Source organism: Schistocerca cancellata, chromosome 6 (genome assembly GCF_023864275.1).
Source record: "Schistocerca cancellata isolate TAMUIC-IGC-003103 chromosome 6, iqSchCanc2.1, whole genome shotgun sequence".
Lineage (NCBI taxonomy): Eukaryota > Metazoa > Arthropoda > Insecta > Orthoptera > Acrididae > Schistocerca > Schistocerca cancellata.
Genome location: NC_064631.1, coordinates 149,784,879 through 149,806,729, shown reverse-complemented (window position 1 = coordinate 149,806,729; position 21,851 = coordinate 149,784,879). Strand labels below are relative to the sequence as shown.

Sequence of the window (21,851 nt, the reverse complement as noted above, 5' to 3'; positions counted from 1 at the left end):
GCTTTCGCAACAAACTGTTGTCTCATCAGGAAAGAGGGAAGGAGAGGGAAAGACGAAAGGATGCGGGTTTTAGGGAGCCCTCTTTCCTGATGAGGCAACAGTTTGTTGCGAAAGCTTGAATTTTGTGTGTATGTTTGTGTTCGTTTGTGTGTCTGTCGACCTGCCAGCACTTTCATTTGGTAAGTCACATCATCTTTGTTTTTAAGTATATTTTTCCTTCGTGGAATGTTTCCTTCTATTATAACTATATATATATATATATATATATATATATATATATAGTTATAATAGAAGGAAACATTCCACGAAGGAAAAATATATTTAAAAACAAAGATGATGTGACTTACCAAATGAAAGTGCTGGCAGGTCGACAGACACACAAACAAACACAAACATACACACAAAATCCAAGCTTTCGCAACCAACGGTTGCCTCGTCAGGAAAGAGGGAAGGAGAAGGAAAGACAAAAGGATATGGGTTTTAAGGGAGAGGGTAAGGAGTCATTCCAATCCCGGGAGCGGAAAGACTTACCTTAGGGGGAAAAAAGGACAGGTATACACTCGCACACACACACATATCCATCCACACATACACAGACACAAGCAGACATTTGTAAAGGCAAAGAGTTTGGGCAGAGATGTCAGTCGGGACGGAAGTACAGAGGCAAAGATGATGTTGAAAGACAGGTGAGGTATGAGCGGCGGCAGATTGAAATTAGAAATTAGCGGAGATTGAGGCCTGGCGGATAGCGAGAAGAGAGGATATGCTGAAGGGCAAGTTCCCATCTCCGGAGTTCTGACAGGTTGGTGTTAGTGGGAAGTATCCAGATAACCCGGACGGTGTAACACTGTGCCAAGATGTGCTGGCCGTGCACCAAGGCATGTTTAGCCACAGGGTGATCCTCATTACCAACAAACACTGTCTGCCTGTGTCCATTCATGCGAATGGACAGTTTGTTGCTGGTCATTCCCACATAGAATGCATCACAGTGTAGGCAGGTCAGTTGGTAGATCACGTGGGTGCTTTCACACGTGGCTCTGCCTTTGATTGTGTACACCTTCCGGGTTACAGGACTGGAGTAGGTGGTGGTGGGAGGGTGCATGGGACAGGTTTTACACCGGGGGCGGTTACAAGGGTAGGAGCCAGAGGGTAGGGAAGGTGGTTTGGGGATTTCATAGGGATGAACCAAGAGGTTACGAAGGTTAGGTGGACGGCGGAAAGACACTCTTGGTGGAGTGGGGAGGATTTCATGAAGGATGGATCTCATTTCAGGGCAGGATTTGAGGAAGTTGTATCCCTGCTGGAGAGCCACATTCAGAATCTGATCCAGTCCCGGAAAGTATCCTGTCACAAGTGGGGCACTTTTGTGGTTCTTCTGTGGGAGGTTCTGGGTTTGGGAGGATGAGGAAGTGGCTCTGGTTATTTGCTTCTGTACCAGGTCGGGAGGGTAGTTGCGGGATGCGAAAGCTGTTGTCAGGTTGTTGGTGTAATGCCTCAGGGATTCCGGACTGGAGCAGATTCGTTTGCCACGAAGGCCTAGGCTGTAGGGAAGGGACCGTTTGATGTGGAATGGGTGGCAGCTGTCGTAATGGAGGTACTGTTGCTTGTTGGTGGGTTTGATGTGGACGGACGTGTGAAGCTGCCCATTGGACAGGTGAAGGTCAACATCAAGGAAAGTGGCATGGGATTTGGAGTAGGACCAGGTGAATCTGATGGAACCAAAGGAGTTGAGGTTGGAGAGGAAATTCTGGAGTTCTTCTTCACTGTGAGTCCAGATCATGAAGATGTCATCAATAAATCTGTACCAAACTTTGGGTTGGCAGGCCTGGGTAACCAAGAAGGCTTCCTCTAAGCGACCCATGAATAGGTTGGCGTACGAGGGGGCCATCCTGGTACCCATGGCTGTTCCCTTTAATTGTTGGTATGTCTGGTTTTCAAAAGTGAAGAAGTTGTGGGTCAGGATGAAGCTGGCTAAGGTAATGAGGAAAGAGGTTTTAGGTAGGGCGGCAGGTGATCGGCGTGAAAGGAAGTGCTCCATCGCAGCGAGGCCCTGGACGTGCGGGATATTTGTGTATAAGGAAGTGGCATCAATGGTTACAAGGATGGTTTCTGGGGGTAACGGACTGGGTAAGGATTCCAGGCGTTCGAGAAAGTGGTTGGTGTCTTTGATGAAGGATGGGAGACTGCATGTAATGGGTTGAAGGTGTTGATCCACGTAGGCAGAGATATGTTCTGTGGGGGCTTGGTAACCAGCTACAATGGGGCGGCCGGGATGATTGGGTTTGTGAATTTTAGGGAGAAGGTAGAAGGTAGGGGTGCGGGGTGTCGGTGGGGTCAGGAGGTTGATGGAGTCAGGTGAAAGGTTTTGTAGGGGGCCTAAGGTTCTGAGGATTCCTTGAAGCTCTGCCTGGACATCAGGAATGGGATTACCTTGGCAAACTTTGTATGTGGTGTTGCTTTCAGACAACACCACATACAAAGTTTGCCAAGGTAATCCCATTCCTGATGTCCAGGCAGAGCTTCAAGGAATCCTCAGAACCTTAGGCCCCCTACAAAACCTTTCACCTGACTCCATCAACCTCCTGACCCCACCGACACCCCGCACCCCTACCTTCTACCTTCTCCCTAAAATTCACAAACCCAATCATCCCGGCCGCCCCATTGTAGCTGGTTACCAAGCCCCCACAGAACATATCTCTGCCTACGTGGATCAACACCTTCAACCCATTACATGCAGTCTCCCATCCTTCATCAAAGACACCAACCACTTTCTCGAACGCCTGGAATCCTTACCCAGTCCGTTACCCCCAGAAACCATCCTTGTAACCATTGATGCCACTTCCTTATACACAAATATCCCGCACGTCCAGGGCCTCGCTGCGATGGAGCACTTCCTTTCACGCCGATCACCTGCCGCCCTACCTAAAACCTCTTTCCTCATTACCTTAGCCAGCTTCATCCTGACCCACAACTTCTTCACTTTTGAAAACCAGACATACCAACAATTAAAGGGAACAGCCATGGGTACCAGGATGGCCCCCTCGTACGCCAACCTATTCATGGGTCGCTTAGAGGAAGCCTTCTTGGTTACCCAGGCCTGCCAACCCAAAGTTTGGTACAGATTTATTGATGACATCTTCATGATCTGGACTCACAGTGAAGAAGAACTCCAGAATTTCCTCTCCAACCTCAACTCCTTTGGTTCCATCAGATTCACCTGGTCCTACTCCAAATCCCATGCCACTTTCCTTGATGTTGACCTTCACCTGTCCAATGGGCAGCTTCACACGTCCGTCCACATCAAACCCACCAACAAGCAACAGTACCTCCATTACGACAGCTGCCACCCATTCCACATCAAACGGTCCCTTCCCTACAGCCTAGGCCTTCGTGGCAAACGAATCTGCTCCAGTCCGGAATCCCTGAGGCATTACACCAACAACCTGACAACAGCTTTCGCATCCCGCAACTACCCTCCCGACCTGGTACAGAAGCAAATAACCAGAGCCACTTCCTCATCCTCCCAAACCCAGAACCTCCCACAGAAGAACCACAAAAGTGCCCCACTTGTGACAGGATACTTTCCGGGACTGGATCAGATTCTGAATGTGGCTCTCCAGCAGGGATACAACTTCCTCAAATCCTGCCCTGAAATGAGATCCATCCTTCATGAAATCCTCCCCACTCCACCAAGAGTGTCTTTCCGCCGTCCACCTAACCTTCGTAACCTCTTGGTTCATCCCTATGAAATCCCCAAACCACCTTCCCTACCCTCTGGCTCCTACCCTTGTAACCGCCCCCGGTGTAAAACCTGTCCCATGCACCCTCCCACCACCACCTACTCCAGTCCTGTAACCCGGAAGGTGTACACAATCAAAGGCAGAGCCACGTGTGAAAGCACCCACGTGATCTACCAACTGACCTGCCTACACTGTGATGCATTCTATGTGGGAATGACCAGCAACAAACTGTCCATTCGCATGAATGGACACAGGCAGACAGTGTTTGTTGGTAATGAGGATCACCCTGTGGCTAAACATGCCTTGGTGCACGGCCAGCACATCTTGGCACAGTGTTACACCGTCCGGGTTATCTGGATACTTCCCACTAACACCAACCTGTCAGAACTCCGGAGATGGGAACTTGCCCTTCAGCATATCCTCTCTTCTCACTATCCGCCAGGCCTCAATCTCCGCTAATTTCTAATTTCAATCTGCCGCCGCTCATACCTCACCTGTCTTTCAACATCATCTTTGCCTCTGTACTTCCGTCCCGACTGACATCTCTGCCCAAACTCTTTGCCTTTACAAATGTCTGCTTGTGTCTGTGTATGTGTGGATGGATATGTGTGTGTGTGCGAGTGTATACCTGTCCTTTTTTCCCCCTAAGGTAAGTCTTTCCGCTCCCGGGATTGGAATGACTCCTTACCCTCTCCCTTAAAACCCATATCCTTTGTCTTTCCTTCTCCTTCCCTCTTTCCTGACGAGGCAACCGTTGGTTGCGAAAGCTTGGATTTTGTGTGTATGTTTGTGTTTGTTTGTGTGTCTGTCGACCTGCCAGCACTTTCATTTGGTAAGTCACATCATCTTTGTTTTTAAATATATATATATATATATATATATATATATATGCACAATAGAATTTGGCCTCTTTTGCGGGGATGCTGGAAGCATAAACACATTATCAGCGCCTAGCTTAACGGCTGCTGTGAGGGGGTAGCAAGCCCCCTCTTTCTTGTGAGGCAGGCAGCACACTGGAATCAACACTGCATTTCACAGTGCTTGCTACAATGTTACAGCATATTGTATTATTTAGTAGCTAAAGATGGCCACGGGCGGATCCATAGAAACCTGAACTCATCCAATTTTCACAGATCCCTTCACTCCCAGAAAAGTGTCAAATTTTATTGTGTTTACAAGACACTTACCTGCTATAATCATTATCATATTATTATTATTATTATTATTATTATTTCATTAGCCTGAAAAGGGCCATAAATTCTTAAATATAACACCATTGTCATATTGTGTAAGATGTATTTACACAATCTGTCATTAACAACCAGTAACAGGTTCTACAAACATAATCTCAATACTTTTTTTAAAAAAAATTCCATAGTGCACCTTCCTGAGATGGTACAATGAAGAGCTAATTTTGGTATGCACTTTTCATCGATTCTGACCTCCAGAGCCCAGATTTGTAGGTTTTTAACCTTATAGAACCTAAAAAGGCTGTAAAAGAGCTAAACAACACTATCGCAGAAAAAGTAGGGACCAAAAAAAAAAGAAAAAATACCATGTTTTTAAATAAATTTTCTGAATTAATACTAAGGAAAATCAACAATGTCGACTCTCACATTTTAAGAAGAGACATAATAAATTTATACACTGCACTGAAATCAAGAATATGTATGCCACACTGTCACTTATGTTTATAACATGAAAATGTGTCAGGATGCTGCTCTATAAGTGACACCAGAGTCTACTATTTTGGTAGTTTGGAAGGTACAAGAAATACAGGTCGCATTGAAACCAACACTGTGTACAATGCATTCATTTTGACATTTCCACATGCCACTACATTGGAACAAACCCAGCCAGCCCTTACTTAAGTGCCATCCAACAACAGGGAGGTGTACTAAAGGAACAAATCAGTGACCCTTAAATCAATCTATTTTTGTAGTTATGGAGTAAAGTTGCGTGGTGGGTTGACTCGCATTGAGTAGTGTGCTCTAAATGAAACTGTCATGCCTAAACAGAAATAATCAAAAACTGGTCTTTTCTGGCTATAGACTGCTGAAGACTCCAATTTCACGACTGATGGCAGTGTCATTTTTTAAGAAGCCTGTAAAAAAAAAGTAAGTAAATAGAAGTTCTTTTATATCATTTCCATCATCTGCTAATCTTCCTGCTTGCCTTCTTTCCTTGTATTTTCAAATCGGAATTTAAAATTAGTTTACTGACATGGATATTCAATTCAAATACAGTTTACATAATCACATTCTTACTTTTTTGTTACTAGCATCTTCTTAGTCTTTGTTTGTTTTAATTTTAGGCAAGTCACAATGAAGAGTCACATTTCCTTCAACAAAAAGATTCTGTAACTCATAGTAAAAGCGTCACTAGGAAGAACAATCAACAGATTCAATCATCAATTTCATCTATGACAAGCAGTGCAGTGGGCAGCTTTACTCCAGACTTGTCTGATGTTTTAGTGTTGGCTAATGTGCCATGGAATACACTAAACAAAACTATATTTAAGGGCTTCCTGGAGAGTATCGGCAGCTGCAGTATCCCAGATGAATCGAAATAGCACAAAAATTATTTGCAACAAGTATATGAGAAGGCTATTGCTGATATTAGAAAAGAGATTGATGAGCACCGTAATTGGCATTCAGTCAATAAGGCCACTAACAGCTGTGGCAGATTTATAGCTAATGTCACAGTGGGGAAATTAAATTCCATGACACCAGGAAAATCCCACAGATTCCTGTTAGGAATTGGAAAAGACAAAGCCCGCACCATCAGGAATGCCCCATGCATTCTATGGCCTGGAGAAGATTGGGATGAGAAATTTTTGCTGTTGGTGACAGACTGTGCTGCCTATACATTACAATTGGAGCAGCACTGAATGAATTATATCCCAGTGTGATCCATTGCACCTGCCTTACCAATATCCTACATCTTCTCACAAAGAAAGTGAGAAATAATTGTCCTGAGGTTAACGGTATTATTTCCTCTCTTAAAGTATATCTCAAAACTCCTAACTGCATTCAGGCCTTTGAGGAAATAGCTCCAAACATTCTCCTCTCACCTGAACCCATACTTACATGTTGGTGCACCCGACTCCTGGCAGATTTATATTACAATGAACACTACCAAATAGTCAGAGGTAATATACACATTCAACTCTAGTGAATCAGCTTTTACCAAAATAGCTAAGACAAATCTTAAGAATAACAAGATTATTGAATCCTTGGCATTTTTAAGAGCTCATTTCCAGCGTATACAAGGGGCGTTCATAAAGAAACGAGCCGGAAGCATAATTACAGAAACCAGTACCTGTATGTTAGAGGTATTGACCCTGGCTGTTGAGACACTTGTCCCACTGTGACACAAGGTGATGGAAAATTCCCAGGGCTGCAATGTTAACCAGTTCCACATGTACAGCTGGACGTCGTCATCCGACGTGAATCGTTTGCCCCAGAGCCTTTCTAAAGGGACCAAAAATGGCGTTATCCCAGGGAGAGAGGTGCAGACTGTATGGAGGGTGGCCAAGAACCTCCCATTTGAATTTCAGCAGGAGTGCCATGACTGTGTTGGCCATATGTGGCTTCACATTCTCATGGAGCAGAATGGTCCCATGGGTAAAATTGCCTGGGAGCAATCTTGGTCAAAGAAAAACATCAGCATAACCTTTCCTGAGCTCATGTGGATGGTCGGTGACCCTGGGTGCTTCCACTGAAGACTTTGTCGTTTTGATACTGGTTCAAAGTGATGACACCATGACTCATCTCCAGCCACCAGACGTGCCAGGAGCGCATTCCCTTCCCGATCATAGCGCTGCAGATGAGCAAGACAGTGGGTCATTCGATATGCTTCCCGGTGTGGTTGAAGACTGTAGGGCACCCATTGGGCACACACTCTGCGCATTTATAGTCGTTCCTTCATGATGGTGTGGACACTTCCGATGCTCAATCCGACCACGGCAGATATGGCTTTCACTGGCACTCGGCGATCCTGCGTAAAGAGAGCATCCACCAGCTGGACAATGTCATCGGTAATGCAGTGTGGTGCTCCAGACCGTGCATCATTGGCTAACGACACCCATGCTTCCGTGAAGCGCTTGTGCAACGCCTTGACCCTTGCAAGGGACATGCAGTGTTCGCTGTACACTTGTGATATTCATCAATGAATGTTCATTCCTCCTATTCCTTCTGCTGTCACAGAACGTACAACACCTCTTTGCACTTCTGTTGACACCTCCATATCACAGCTCTGTATAGTCACGTGACATGCACGCATTCCCTCTATCAATGGGTTGTGAACTTCCACACTCTTGTTGGAACCACACCTCATTACACACGCCACGATATTACCCTCCTGTCACTAGTTTGTGCATTCCAGACTCCGGCTTGTTTCTGTTTGAACATCTTTTATACCTGATGCATTACAACAACTAGGGTCCACATTTCTATCACTGAAAGATGTGGGTGTAGATTTGTTTTCTGAGGTTCAAATGTATCTGGCAGAAACACCTGGTTCAGTGGGTACAGTGTGCATCACTAAACTAAGGAATATTATTCTGAGGAATCCCGGATATGAAGAAAATGTCACCCATTATTCAGTGGGAGAAGTTCAAATGTGGATTGCATAGGGGCCACAAGGAATTGCATTGATGAAATATGCACTATTGATATCCTGTGTTGTAGTTTACAGCTCTAGATGTAATTTTATAGTACACATAGGAGTGATGTTTTAGTTTTTATTTGAAAAGTGAATTATTATAAACTGAAATTCGATTTACAAATGTTTTACACAAAAAGTAGGAAAACTGCCCCTTTTGTTTATAACTCTTACATCTTAAAATAATTCTATCATGTCTGATGTATCGGACCATTACCATCACTTGCTGCAGCAGGTCATGTAGTTGTGCCGTTTCAGTCCAGAAGTTTAGAGGAAAACCCATATCCTGGATAGTAAAATGTGCTGTCTGTGATGTAAAGTTCTTGTGATTGGAGTGTAGCATCAGGAACAGACTGTTTGGAAGCTGAGGATTGATAAATTTCCATGATTTGCAACAGATCAGAGACCAGTAAGTGTGCTGTTCCAAGTAGTTTTAATGTGCTTGTAAAGTGGAGGGGCTTATTCTTTGAGTTGAGCTTCATTCATTGCACTTACAATTACACAACACTCCCCCCCCCCCCCCTCCCCCAGGTTGTGGTTTGAATAGCTCTGAGATAGAGCATTCCAAATTGTTGATCCCACCTGAATCTCACAGATAAAAGACTTGGTGTCAAATCTATCCATAGTGCTCACATGGGTGGAAAAAACTAAGTCGCAGGTAGTGCTTGGCAGGTCTGCTGACCTGGCGTGGGAGCAGCCGTAAGACGTTGTCTTCAACTGGCAGCACAAACAGGGCTGCCAACAGACTCTTGTGGCTGCCGTTCTGCTGGCAGAGACGCTACACTCAGTTAGCTACCAGGTGCGACAGGCTCCATGGCATTCGGTCAGGCATCTCTGCCATCAGACCTGCTGTGGTATCCCAGTGTGGTAGGACTATTAATGAAAAGGTTATGGTTCACAGACTAATGTCTTGAAACTTGAGAAGTAAGAGCAATAATAGTGCAAGAGCAGATAACTATCTAGACATGTGACACACATGTAGGTGACATTTCAGAATCAGTACATGCAAATGTCATTGTCTGTTGTGATACTACTGGGGAAATTCCAGCAGTATAAATTACTTTGGCATCAGTTATACTATTATAAAGAAAAGCTTTCACTGATATTCAGCTCCTCTTATGTTCCACGTTACACTTGAAACTCCATGAGAAATACAGAACCGACAGTCCACTGTTAACCTATTCTCAAATTGTGATCATTGTAGTGAGTATTGTATTGTTATTGTGTGTCACTTACAATAGTCATAAAGACCTTTCATTTTATACAATTCTGGACAAAACTGAGGCTGTTTCAGGTATCACAGAATGTTAGTTGGTTACACATATTAGTTACATTAAAAAAGAAAATTAAGGCAGAGGGATGATAAATTTGACTTACGCACATAAAAAATGTTAAAGGTATTAGCAATTTTTGAGTTGTATCACAAATGGAGATGAGCCATGAATGTGGCACTCAACGCAAAAAATCGGGTAAAGACCAAATTAATATCAAATTTAGGAAGCTCAGTACTAAAGAAGTCTATGTGAAGGAAATACGGAAGCGTCCGATCCCACCCGTCTGCTTTGACCCATGACGTCACAAATATAGCGGAAACAAAAACAAACACACACACTTTCCACAAGAAGCCTAATGACACTTAACGGGACAAGTGCGGGAAATGGGGTGTTTTGGGTGGGGGGGGGGGGGGGGGGGGGGGGGCAAACTAAATATAAACAAATTTAGACACCTTGCGTAGCTACAACGTGTAAGTGAAGACAGCCATGCATGAATACCCACCCACCTCCCCAGGGGTCGTAACCCCTGCAACCCATAGAAGATAAAGATGCTTCAGTAGCTGATTAGTGTGTTTTGTCTTTTAAAAAAAAATCTCACGGGATAGAACGAGCAGATCAGAAATATAAATATAATAAACTAAAACAGAAATTCGAGGAAACAGATAACTAAAATAAGTAATAAGTGTTTTGAAATATTAAAAAAAAAAAAAAAAAATCTCACGAGATAGAACGAACAGATCAGAAAAGTAAATAAAATACGATAAAACGGAACTGGAGACAGCCACACTCAAACCAAACTCCGCGCCGTCATGACGTCACACACGACAACACACTTACGTCACGGGTCAAAGCCGACGCATGGGATCGGACACTTCTGTCGACCCTATGTGCACAATGCTAACAATATTAATACTGCTAAGTGTCATTGTGAAGAGAACTGAATTGTAACATGACAAAATTGAGACAATCAGTAGTAAATAATATATTTGCCAAGGTTGTTCTTGTGAGTCATGACAGTAGTCACTTACATTTTATAACTACATCACATATGTAACACCATCCCTACAGCTCTGACCTCATTGCTACCCATTTTCCACTTGGTACCTCATATCCCTCGTTGTTAGACTCCTAGTCCATGACTGACAGACTGTCAGCCGGTTATCACAAATGGCTAAAAGTCACGGATCAAAGAACAGCAGTACGCAACTGCAATACACCAATAATAAGTAATCGAGTAGAAAATAAATGACAATACAATAAACATCTCTTTATATATTTAACCTCCTTTTTATCTTTAGGCTCCTTACATCAAGTAGGAAATTACTTTCTTGATAACACTCCTAATATATAATTTATTTATGATCTACGGACAAATGAATTATTTATTTAGGATTGTAGACATACATAACATGTCATGTCCTTTCAAAGTGAACAGAGAGATGAAAATATGTACAAACATATACTTCCTTTAGCACAGACTTCATTCCATTTCCAAAAGTCTCTGTTCATTGGTATATGTTGGTTTGATTATGGTAAAATAGATGGAATACTTTTGGAAGCCAACAGATTCACAAATACTTGTGCCTCTACTTTTAATAAACATACCTTAATCCTTGGCATTGTTACTGTGGGTGGGCTAACTCTTCCTACGTACTGGCATGCCGCACTTTCTTTAATCAAAGATGCAGTGTAAGGCATGTTTCTCAGCCCAGTTTCCCCTTCAACAAAGTCCACTCTTAAGGCATCTATTATGATTATTATCAATTTCTTTACAAGCGGTTTGTACAAAGCACTTGCATTCACCCTAGAACACAAACGCAGTTTCTGAATAATACGGTACATTTTTAGTTCTATAGTTATTAGATTCTAATAACATTCAGATCTATAAGATAGGAACTTTTTCGATGCCTTTATATGTAATATTTACGAATCTATAGTCTTGAATTTCGAGATACAAACGATCACACAATATTAATCAAAGCTGTTCTATCTTCACACACCTAGTATTGCCGACAAAATAAGGAATATCATCTTTTGTCGCCTTACGGGACTGCAAGTATGATGTAGGGAAGAAACCAAACATAAACAATGCCATGAAACACGCCACTATTAGAAGATAACAGAGAGAACCACATTGCTTATTTCTAACGTCGTTACCAACAGCAAAACTCATTTGTACACTACACAGTCATAAGAAATCCCTGCATTCGTAACCACCACTACACCTTATCTTTTCCTAACACAGGGGCAATGTGTGACAGCAACATGTTTCAAACCCGACCACGCTGTTGTGTTGATTACAATTAGATTACAAAATTTGTCGTTTGAGACGATGGTATCGATTGACGTGAATTATCGACTACCAACGCAGCGCAACAACCAGCTCTGTCGACACGACACAACAGTCAAACACTATTCAGCCATGGTTCAGCCCACTGTACCGTCACTGATCTCTGTTAACTACTTGCAACAGGCAGATCCGTCACTCAACGGAACTGTATGCTTACAATATGGGAAAATAACAGAAGAGAAACCAAAAAATTAACAGTAAATATGCACACCATGGAACGAACAAGTGACAAAGAAGTAACACAGAAGACAGTGTCACCACAGTATACGAAAATAACAGAAGAAGGAACCAAAAAGGTAACAGTAAATATGCCACCGGTGGAACGAACAAATGGTAGGGAACTAACACAGAAGACAATATCACCATGTAAAAAGACTGAGGAGGAAGCCGTATCAGAGTGGAGAGTTAAAAACAACATATCATGACGAAGCACCAGGCAGAAGTTAGCATCCAAACAACATACGAAGTAGTTTTTATGGCCCAATCCAGTGCAGAAGAAAACAACCAAGAAGAAATCCAGGACCCCCACCACCAGTACTGGTGGAGCAGTATGAATTCCAGAAGTAGTCTACATATAGAGAGGGTGAGACGGACGGCCCTACAGCTGCTGCTAAACCGTTAATGGCCACTAAAAATAGAGATACACTCAATAAAGAGCACTGCAGGACCCCGTTGCCCTGGATATGGGGGGAACTATGGGAGGCGCCAACTTGGACACAGAAAGTACGGAGTGATAGGAAATTCTGGATAAAAATCGGAAGCGGGCCTCGGAGATCCAACCAATATAATGTGGCAAGGATACGATGTCGACAGGTGGTGTCATAAGCTTTGTGTAGATCAAAAAAGATGTCAACAAGGTGTTGGCATCTGGAAAAAGTAGTTTGGATAGCAGACTCGAGGCACACAAGATTATCAGTGGTAGAGCGCCCCTGGCGGAAGCCATCCTGACAAGGAGCCAGTAGACCACGTGACTCCAGGACCCAACCCAACCGCCAACACACCATATGTTCCAGCAGCTTACAAAAAACGTTGGTGAGTCCGATGGGCCGATAGCTGTGCACATCAAGCAGGTTTTTTCCAGGTTTGAGCACTGGAACGATTATGCTCTCCAGCCATTGCAGTGGAAAGACGCCATCACACTAGATCCAGTTGAACATGATGAGGGCATGGCACTTGTAGGCAGACGAGAGATATTTATTCATCTGACTGTGTATCCGTTCCGGCCCAGGAGCTGTGTCGGGGCAATGTGCAAGTGCGTTGAGGAGCTCCCAATCCTAAAGGGGACGTTATAGGGTTCACTGTGGCGTGTAGCGTACGAGAGGACTTTCCTTTCCATCCACCATTTGAAAGTGCGAAAAGCTGGATGTGTAGTTCTCCAGTGCAGAGGCTCGAGCATAGTGGTCAGCCAAGTGCTCGGCAATCGCATTTGCGTCGGTACATAGCACGCCATTGACGGTAACGGCAGAGATACTTGTTGGGATCTGGTACCCAGAAAGACATCTGATCTTCGTCCAAACTTGGGAAGGTGACATACGCCCAAATGGTCGACAGGTACCTCTTCAAACACTGTTGTTCCCAGGCCGCAGAAACGATTGCGGTAGTCACCTGCTCAACCATCACATCGATGTTACCGTGTGGGGGAGAGTCAACGGTGACATCAGTCCGCCTTTTTTAAAGCCCATCCGGCCGGCCAAAGTGGCCGTGCGGTTCTAGGCGCTGTAGTCTGGAACCACGAGATTGCTGCGGTCGCAGGTTCGAATCCTGCCTCGGGCATGGATGTGTGTGATGTCCTTAGGTTAGTTAGGTTTAACTAGTTCCAAGTTCTAGGGGACTAATGACCTCAGAGGTTGAGTCCTATAGTGCTCAGAGCCATTTGAACCATTTAAAGCCCATCTGGGCAGGCATCGATGGGCCTGATGCGGGGGCAGTAACAGGAAGATGGGGAAGTGGTCACTACCACACAGGTCGTCATGTGCTCTCTGGTGGATAGATGGGAGAAGTCCTGGGCTGCAAATTGATAAATCGATGGCCGAGTAACTATCTTGAGCTACACTGAAATGTGTGTCGCCCCCAGTATTTAAGAGGCAGAGGTCGATCTGAGACAGTAAAGTTCCGACATCTTTGCTTCGGCCAGTAAGTGCTGTGTCACCTTACAAGGGGTTAAGGGCTTTAAAATCTATCAAAAGTAGGAAAGGTATAGGGAGTTGATCAATTAATGCAGCTACTACATTCAGGGGTACTGCACCATACATTGCAAACAGTTATTTCCTGTGTCATCTGTATTCTGACAGCCACAGCTTCAGCAGGGGTTTGAAGGGGCACAGATCCACTACAGACTGAGTTTAGGACATAAACGCAAACACCACCTGTCACTCGATTATAGTCGCTATGGTTCCTGTAATATCCCTTACAGCCACAGAGGGTAGGGGTCCGCATTGCTGGGAACCAGGGTTCCTGGAAGGCAATGCAGAAAGCAGGTGTAAAGCTTAACAGTTGTTGTAGCTCAGCCAGGCGATGGAAAAAACCACCGCAATTCCAATAGAGGATGACATCATCGTGAGACTGGGAAGGCATGGAACATTCAATGAGGCAGTTTACGCCTCAGAGTCACCTGTTGCGACTGACTTCATGCCTGAGCAGTCTATATCCATTGTGTCTGAGGGTCCAGCGAGATCCAGGTCCTCAGCGGACGCCAGAATCTCCATCCCATCCTCAGATGCAGAGCTTGTAGGTAGCGGTGGTGTCGATACCACCACAAGTTCTTTGTTCTTAGGGGTTTTCTTTTTCGATTTCTCGTGCTGTTTCTTGGGTTTCCCTGGCTGGGAGGACTTCACTGAAACAGTCTCCAGGACTGAGGATGAGCGTGGAGCCCTAAGACCAACTGATTTTGGGCTCTTCAGCCACTGGCGGGTGTCATCTTTCCCAATAGCAGAAACCTGGGAAGGCAGTGACCCAAGGGACGCCTTCCTAGCTAGAGGAGGGATATATGGCTTGGCATCAGAGCAATAGATCATCACCTTGACCTTCTCGGGCAATGTGTCACCCTCGAAGGCCAAGATGAAGGCACCGGTGGCAACCTGATTATCCGTCGGACCCCGCAGGACGCACCGGACGAAATGGACACCTCGCCGCTCTAAATTGGCGCACAGCTCGTCGTCAGACTGCAAAAGAAGGTCCCTGTGGAATATAACACGCTGGACCTTATATAAGCTCTTATGAGGCGTGATGGTAACAGAAATATCCCCCAACTTGCCACAAGGGAGTAGTGTCTGTGACTGGGCAGAGGATGCTGTTTTTATCAAAACTGACCCAGAGCGCATTTTGGACAAGCCCTCCACCTCCCTAAGCTTGTCTTCCAAATGCTCAACAAAAAACTGAGGCTTCATGGACATGAAAGATTCCCCATCAACTCTGGTACATACAAGGTACCGGGGCGAATAAGCTTCACTGCCATCCTTAGCCTGGCGTTCCTCCCATGGTGTGGCCAGGGAGGGGAACGACTTGCAGTCGTATTTCTTAGCATTAAAGTTAGACTTTACCAGCTTAGAGACTGCCGGCGGCGGACCACCAGCAAGAGATTACGTACTACACTTCATGGGGTATCATCCGCTGTGATGCCACTCACTCTGACGAGGGGCCCTCCCCACAGTCGCCAGCCAGCCGCAACAAAGGCCACCTGGCAGGACAGCCATTGCCGGGAGTCCCAATGCCCCAGGGTGACGGACATCTACTCCTTGGCATATGTGTGGAGTTAACAGCGCAGACATCAGCAGAGTAATGCCTGTGTTGTCAGGGGGCTACAACCATCAGGGTACATTGTGGTCCCACCACAACGGACTGGCTACCATGCTGGATATGATGTGCAAAGAAGTCCATGGTCATCGTTGGCACAGAAAGTGACACTGCATAGTGCATGATGGAAAACGCACCCAGGAAAGTGTTCTCAACCAAGAGATAGAGAATGGGCGGGACTGCAATGTGACAATGAGGAAGTGGGCTTAAGATCTCAATGCATGATGGACACAATGAACCATGTAAAGTGCCCTCCCTCTATTGGGTTGCTCTTCGGGAAAATTTTGAAAAATGGAGATCAAACCCCTAAGGGACCATCACATAAAGGCCAAAACGTGTGAGACTCCTTTTAGTTGCCTCTTACGACAGGCAGGATTATCTTGGGCCTATTCTAGCCCCGGACCCACAGAGGAGCAAAGCATCAGTTTTTACATTGGTCATGAACCATGGACCTTACGGTTGTTGGGGAGGCTTGCATTGCTCAGCGATACAGATAGCCATACTGTAGGTGCAACCACAACAGAGGGGTATCTGTTAAGAGGCCAGACAAATATTTGGTCCCTGAAGAGGGGCAGCAGCCTTTTCAGAAGTTACAGGGGCAACAGTCTTGATGATTGATTGATCTGGCCTTGCAAGATGAACCAAAACGGCCTTTCTGTACTGGTACTGCAAATGGTGAAAAGCAAGGGGAAACTACAGCCATGATTTTTCGCAAGGGTGTGTAGCTCTACTGTACAGTTAAACGATGATAGCATCCTCTTGGGTAAAATATTCCAGAGGTAAAATAGTCTCCCATTTGGATCTCCAGGCGGGGACTACTCAGGAGGATGTTGTCATCAGGAGAAACAAAACGGGTGTTCTATGGATTGGAGCATGGATGTCAGATCCTTTAATCGGGCAGGTAGGTTAGCAAATATAAAAAGGGAAACGGATAGGTTAAAGTTCGATATAGTGAGAATTAGTGAAGTCCAGTGGCAAGAGGAGCAAGACCTCTGGTTAGGTGAATACAACTTCATAAATACAAAATCAAACAGAGGTAATACAGGAGTAGGTTTAATAATGAGTACAAAAATAGGAACGTGGATAAGCTAATATGAACAGCATAGTGATTGCATTATTGTAGCCAAGGTACACACGAAAGCCACACCCATCACAGTAGTACAAGTTTATATACCAACTAGCTCCGCAGATGAAGAGGAGACTGAGAAATGTATGATGAGATAGAAGAAATTATTCAGATAGTTAAGGGAGCCGAAAATTTAATACTCATGGAGGACTGGAATTCGACAGTAGGAAAAGGAAGAGAAAGAAAAGTATCAGGTTAATACTGTCTAGGAAAAAGGAATTAAAGAGGAAACTGCCTGGTGGAATTTTGCACAGAGCATAATTTAATAGTAGCTTACTCTTGCTTTAAGAATCATGAAGGAAGGTTATATACATGGAAGAGTTGTGGAGACACTTGAAGGTTTCAGATTGATTCCATAATGGTTAGACTGAGATTTAGAAAACATATTTTAAATTGTAAGACGTTTCCAGGGGCAGATGTGGACTCTGAGCACAATTTATTAGTTATGAATTGCAGATTAAATCTGAAGAAACTTCAAAAAGGCAGGAATTTAAGGAGATTGGACCTGGATAAACTGAAAGAACCATAGGCTGTAGGGGGTTTCAGAGGGTGCTTAGGGAACAATTGACAAGAACAGGGGAAAGGAATACAATAGAAGAATAATGGGTACCTTTGAAAGAGGAAATAGTGAAGGCAGGAGAGGATCAAGTAGGTAAAAAGACAAAGGCTTGTAGAAATCTTTGTGTAACACAAGAGATATTGAATTTAATCAGAGAAAGGATGAAATACAAAAATGCAGTAAATGAAGCAGGCTAAAGGGAATACAAACGTCTACAAAATGAGACTGCCAGGAAGTCCAAAGTGGTTAAGCAGGAGTGGCTAGAATACAAATGTAAAGATGTATAAGCAAATATCACTAGGGGTAAAATAGATACTGCCCACAGGAAAATTAAAAAGACCTTTAGAAAAAAAGAGCAGAAAGGTGAAAGGAGTGTACAGAGGGTCTATACAAGAGAAATTCACTTCAGGGCAATATCATGGAAATGGAAGAGGATGTAGAGAAAGATGAGAAGGGAGATATGATACTACATGAAGAATTTGAAGAAGCACTGCAAGACAAGGCCCCAGGAGTAGAGAACATTCTGTTTGAGCTACTGATAGCCTTGGGAGAACCGGATATGACAAATCTCTTCCATCTGGTGAGCAAGATGTATAAGACAGGCCAAATACGCTCAGGCTTCAAGAAGGATATAGTAATCCCAATTTCAAAGAAAGCAGGTGCTGACAGGTGTGAAAATTACCGAACTATCAGTTTAATAAGTCACGGCTGCAAAATACTTACACGAATCCATTACAGAAGAATGGAAAAAGTCAGTATAAACTGGTCTCAAGGAAGATCAGTTTGGATTCTGGAGAAATGTAGGAACATACAAGGCAATACTGGCCCTAAGGCTTCTCATAGAAGATACATTAAGGAAAGTCAAACCTAAGTGTATAGCATTTGTACACTTAGAGAAAACCTTTGACTGTGTTGACTGGAATACTCTCTTTCAAATTCTAAAGGTGGTAGGAGTAAAATACAGGGAGCGAAAGGCTATTGACAATTTGTACAGAAACCAGATGGTAGTTATACAAGTCGAGGGGCATGAACAGGGAGCAGTGGTTGAGAAGGAAGTGAGATAGGATTATAGCCTATCCCCAATCTTATTCAATCTGTATACTGAGCAAGCAGTAAAGGAAACAAAAGAAAAATTTGGAGCAGGAATTAAAGATCAGGGAGAAGAAATAAAAATCTTGAGGTTTGCCGATGACATTGCAATTTTGTCAGAGACAGTAAAGGACTTGGAAGAGCAGTTAATGGAATGGAAGGCATCTTGAAAGGAGGATATAAAATGAACATCAATAAAAGCAAAATAAGAATTATGGAATGTAGTCTAATTAAAAATGATGACACTGAGAGGATTAGATTAGGAAGTGAGGCACTTAAAGTAGTAAATAAGTCTTGCTGTTTGGGAAGCAAAACAACTGATGATGGTCGAAGTAGGGAGGATGTAAAATGTAGACTGGCAATGGCAAGAAAAACATTTCTGAAGGAGAGAAATTTATTAACATCAAGTACAGATTTAAGTTTCAGGAAGTCCTTTCTGAAAATATTTGTATGGAACATAGCTATGTATGGAAGTGAAACATGAACAATAAACCATTAGACAAGAATATAATAGAAACTTCCGAAATGTGCTGCTAAAGAAGAATGCTGAAGACTAGATGGGTAGATCACGTAACTAATGAGGAGGTACTTAATAGAATTGGGGAGAACAGAAACTTGTGGTATGCCCTGACCAAAAGATGGGATCAGTTGGTGGGACACATCCTGGTGCATCAATGGATCACAAATCAGTACTGGAGGGAAGTGTGTGTGGTAACAATCATTGAGGGAGACCAAGAGATGAATGCAGTAAGCAGATTCAGAAGGATATAGGTTGCAGTAGTTACTCGGAGATGAAGAGGCTTGCACAAGGTAGGGTAACATGGAGAGCTGCATCAGACTAGTTTTCGGTTTGAAGACCACAACAACATAAGTCAAATTGCACTCTATATTACTAAAAGGAACACAGTGTTATGAGATACCATCACATCGAGTAAAACTTTAGTTTGTTTTAAGGTTAATGTTAGTTGCTAGTCAAGTGCAAATTTTTGTGCAATAGTCATAGCTCCCTCAACACGTTTCCCTACGAGATTATAGTTTTTTTTACATGTTATATTTGATTTTAAACAGTTCAAGTTCGCTAGTGAAACCAAATAATAATTGACCACTGATGCTAGTAAAACTATATCACACACAATTCAGAGAGCTGCTTAGCAACAAATGTGCTTGCCACAAATACATATTTAAACAAACAACTTGCAGTGTCTAAAGACTTTGGTGCATATCTTTATGTAACACTACAAATGCATGAGAACATGCAAGTAAATTCCACCTATTAATTCATCTGATTCTACCCACAGTACTTCTTTCACCTCAAGTTGCAGCCATGCTGCAATCCTTTCCATTGTATAATATTAAATACAGTACTAGTATCTATAAAGATCCACTTTACCACTGTAGCAGAGGGCAAGTAATTTAGTACACTCATGTCATACAATTCAAACTGTTTCACTGTTTCAATGAATATGTCGTCATTTATTGCAAATTTTAACAAAAACAAATAACGAAACAATTTATAGCAAATAACGAACAACAAGCACCTGATATCAACCACAAAGACCACAACGAAACGAAATATCGAGATCTGCTCATGGCTGTGTATCAGTAGAAAATGATCTTGTCGGTCACGTGATCAGCAATGGATGGATGACGTCAAAACTTTCCTCCAGAGGAACATCGACAGTGACATAACGTGACGTGACGGCCAGTGTGGATGCTACTATTTTAAATGCGTTGCAGAATGTTTTGACAGGATGGGATGTAATGTGACATGACAGCCAGTGTGAAATGGCCTCCAGTTGCCACAATCGCTATTTCTCTTTAGTTAAATATTGTATTAGAAGTAGACAGCTCCATGCTCAGTGTAATATTTCTACTTCTCCTTCACTGTGCAAAAAGTCACTCCATCTACATCAGCCTTTTTTTTTTCAAAAAGTCATAATCTGACAGTCCAAGGACGTTTCAAAAACGGCTGTGCCTTTAAGGTAGATTCACCGTCACGTTTTTGAACGTCAACAGTCAGAGGAATTCCTGAGCATTCACATTAAATGGTACGTCAACGTCGAAAGAATGCTGTGACCACAGTCTAACATAACAGTCGCGACACTTCGCCTCGATCTTGTTGCCTACTGCGCCAGCAGCGCACCAAGTGGCCAGTAAGTTAAACTCTTGAGTTCGGCGCGATCGTGAAAGCGAAAGCGAATTGTAATTTTTTATTTTGGTTTGTACAATGGTTTTACAAATGGGAGCGTAGCATAGCGGAATAAATTGCAGCAACAACAGGAAGAAGATAGGTTTCCTAAGGACCCTGAGAGGTTTATACCATCATGTTATTAACTGCATCATCAGGATTCGCTTGAAAATAACATGCATAATGATGATTAATATTTCGTTTTAGGACCAGAAAATGGCTAGTGAACAGCAGACGTGAAGATCTTATGAAAAAAGACCCTGTTTACCTTCATAATAATGATAAGTTTTGTCCGCTACACGTCGAACAAAACCAGTTCATGAATGCAGACAATAACAAACTCGTGTGGAATGCAGTTAACCACATTGTTTCACATTCTAAATACGCCACCTCGACTGACGATGAAGAGGAGACTGTCATAAAGGTTCGACAATCCGTCTAAAGCTGTAAAACACTCCTGTGGCACAAAAGCAGCCAGTTCAACTCTCCGTATATCAGTGCCAGATTCATCTGAATCGTCAACATAGACCTTCTTTGACGATGAAGTGGTAAAATTAAGTGCAGTTATTCCTCTTTAGAACATGCGTGTGGAGTATCAGAATGTGCAGATCGCCTGACTTTGTACAAAACTGTTATGGGACAAGGAAAGTGCCTAACATTTTAACCACAGACAGCAACAGAAACTGTATCAGAAGGATCAAGTGAAGAAGGACAAACAAATTTTGAAGACTACAGGATCACAATATTTAAAAAAAGATGCCCTTGGCTTGTTGTTAAACCAGATTGATATGCCATCTGCCAGATGGAAGGACAAAACTAAGCTGTTTGCTCTAAATTACAGCACTCAGGCATACAAGTTTTCTCAGAACGTTTTAGTTTCCATCAGTGTGTGCATTACAGAGGTATAAGGAAGGCATACAAATAAAATGTGGGACAAGTGACAATATGTTCCCTGTTTTAAAGCAGAAGATACAGCATTTCTCCGATAGTGATAAACTAGTGCATAAGTTATTAGATAAAATGTCTCTAATGGCACATTTAACACATGACAGCACTTCTGACAGTGTC

The 21,851-nt window shown here is 43.3% G+C and overlaps 1 protein-coding gene across 1 annotated transcript in view; it reads right to left on the bottom strand.

Annotated features, from left to right (window-relative positions):
- LOC126191201 (GPI ethanolamine phosphate transferase 2) overlaps positions 1-12,003 on the bottom strand; it is a 93,902-nt gene extending 81,899 nt beyond the window's left edge. Inside the window, exons 1-2 of the mRNA XM_049931995.1 lie at positions 11,680-12,003; positions 11,285-11,483 (exon numbers count right to left, since the gene is read on the bottom strand). Coding sequence (XP_049787952.1) covers positions 11,285-11,483; positions 11,680-11,852 — 372 coding nt within the window. The 5' untranslated portion in view covers positions 11,853-12,003. The remainder of the gene's footprint in view (positions 1-11,284; positions 11,484-11,679) is intronic.
- Positions 12,004-21,851: the final 9,848 nt, after the last annotated feature.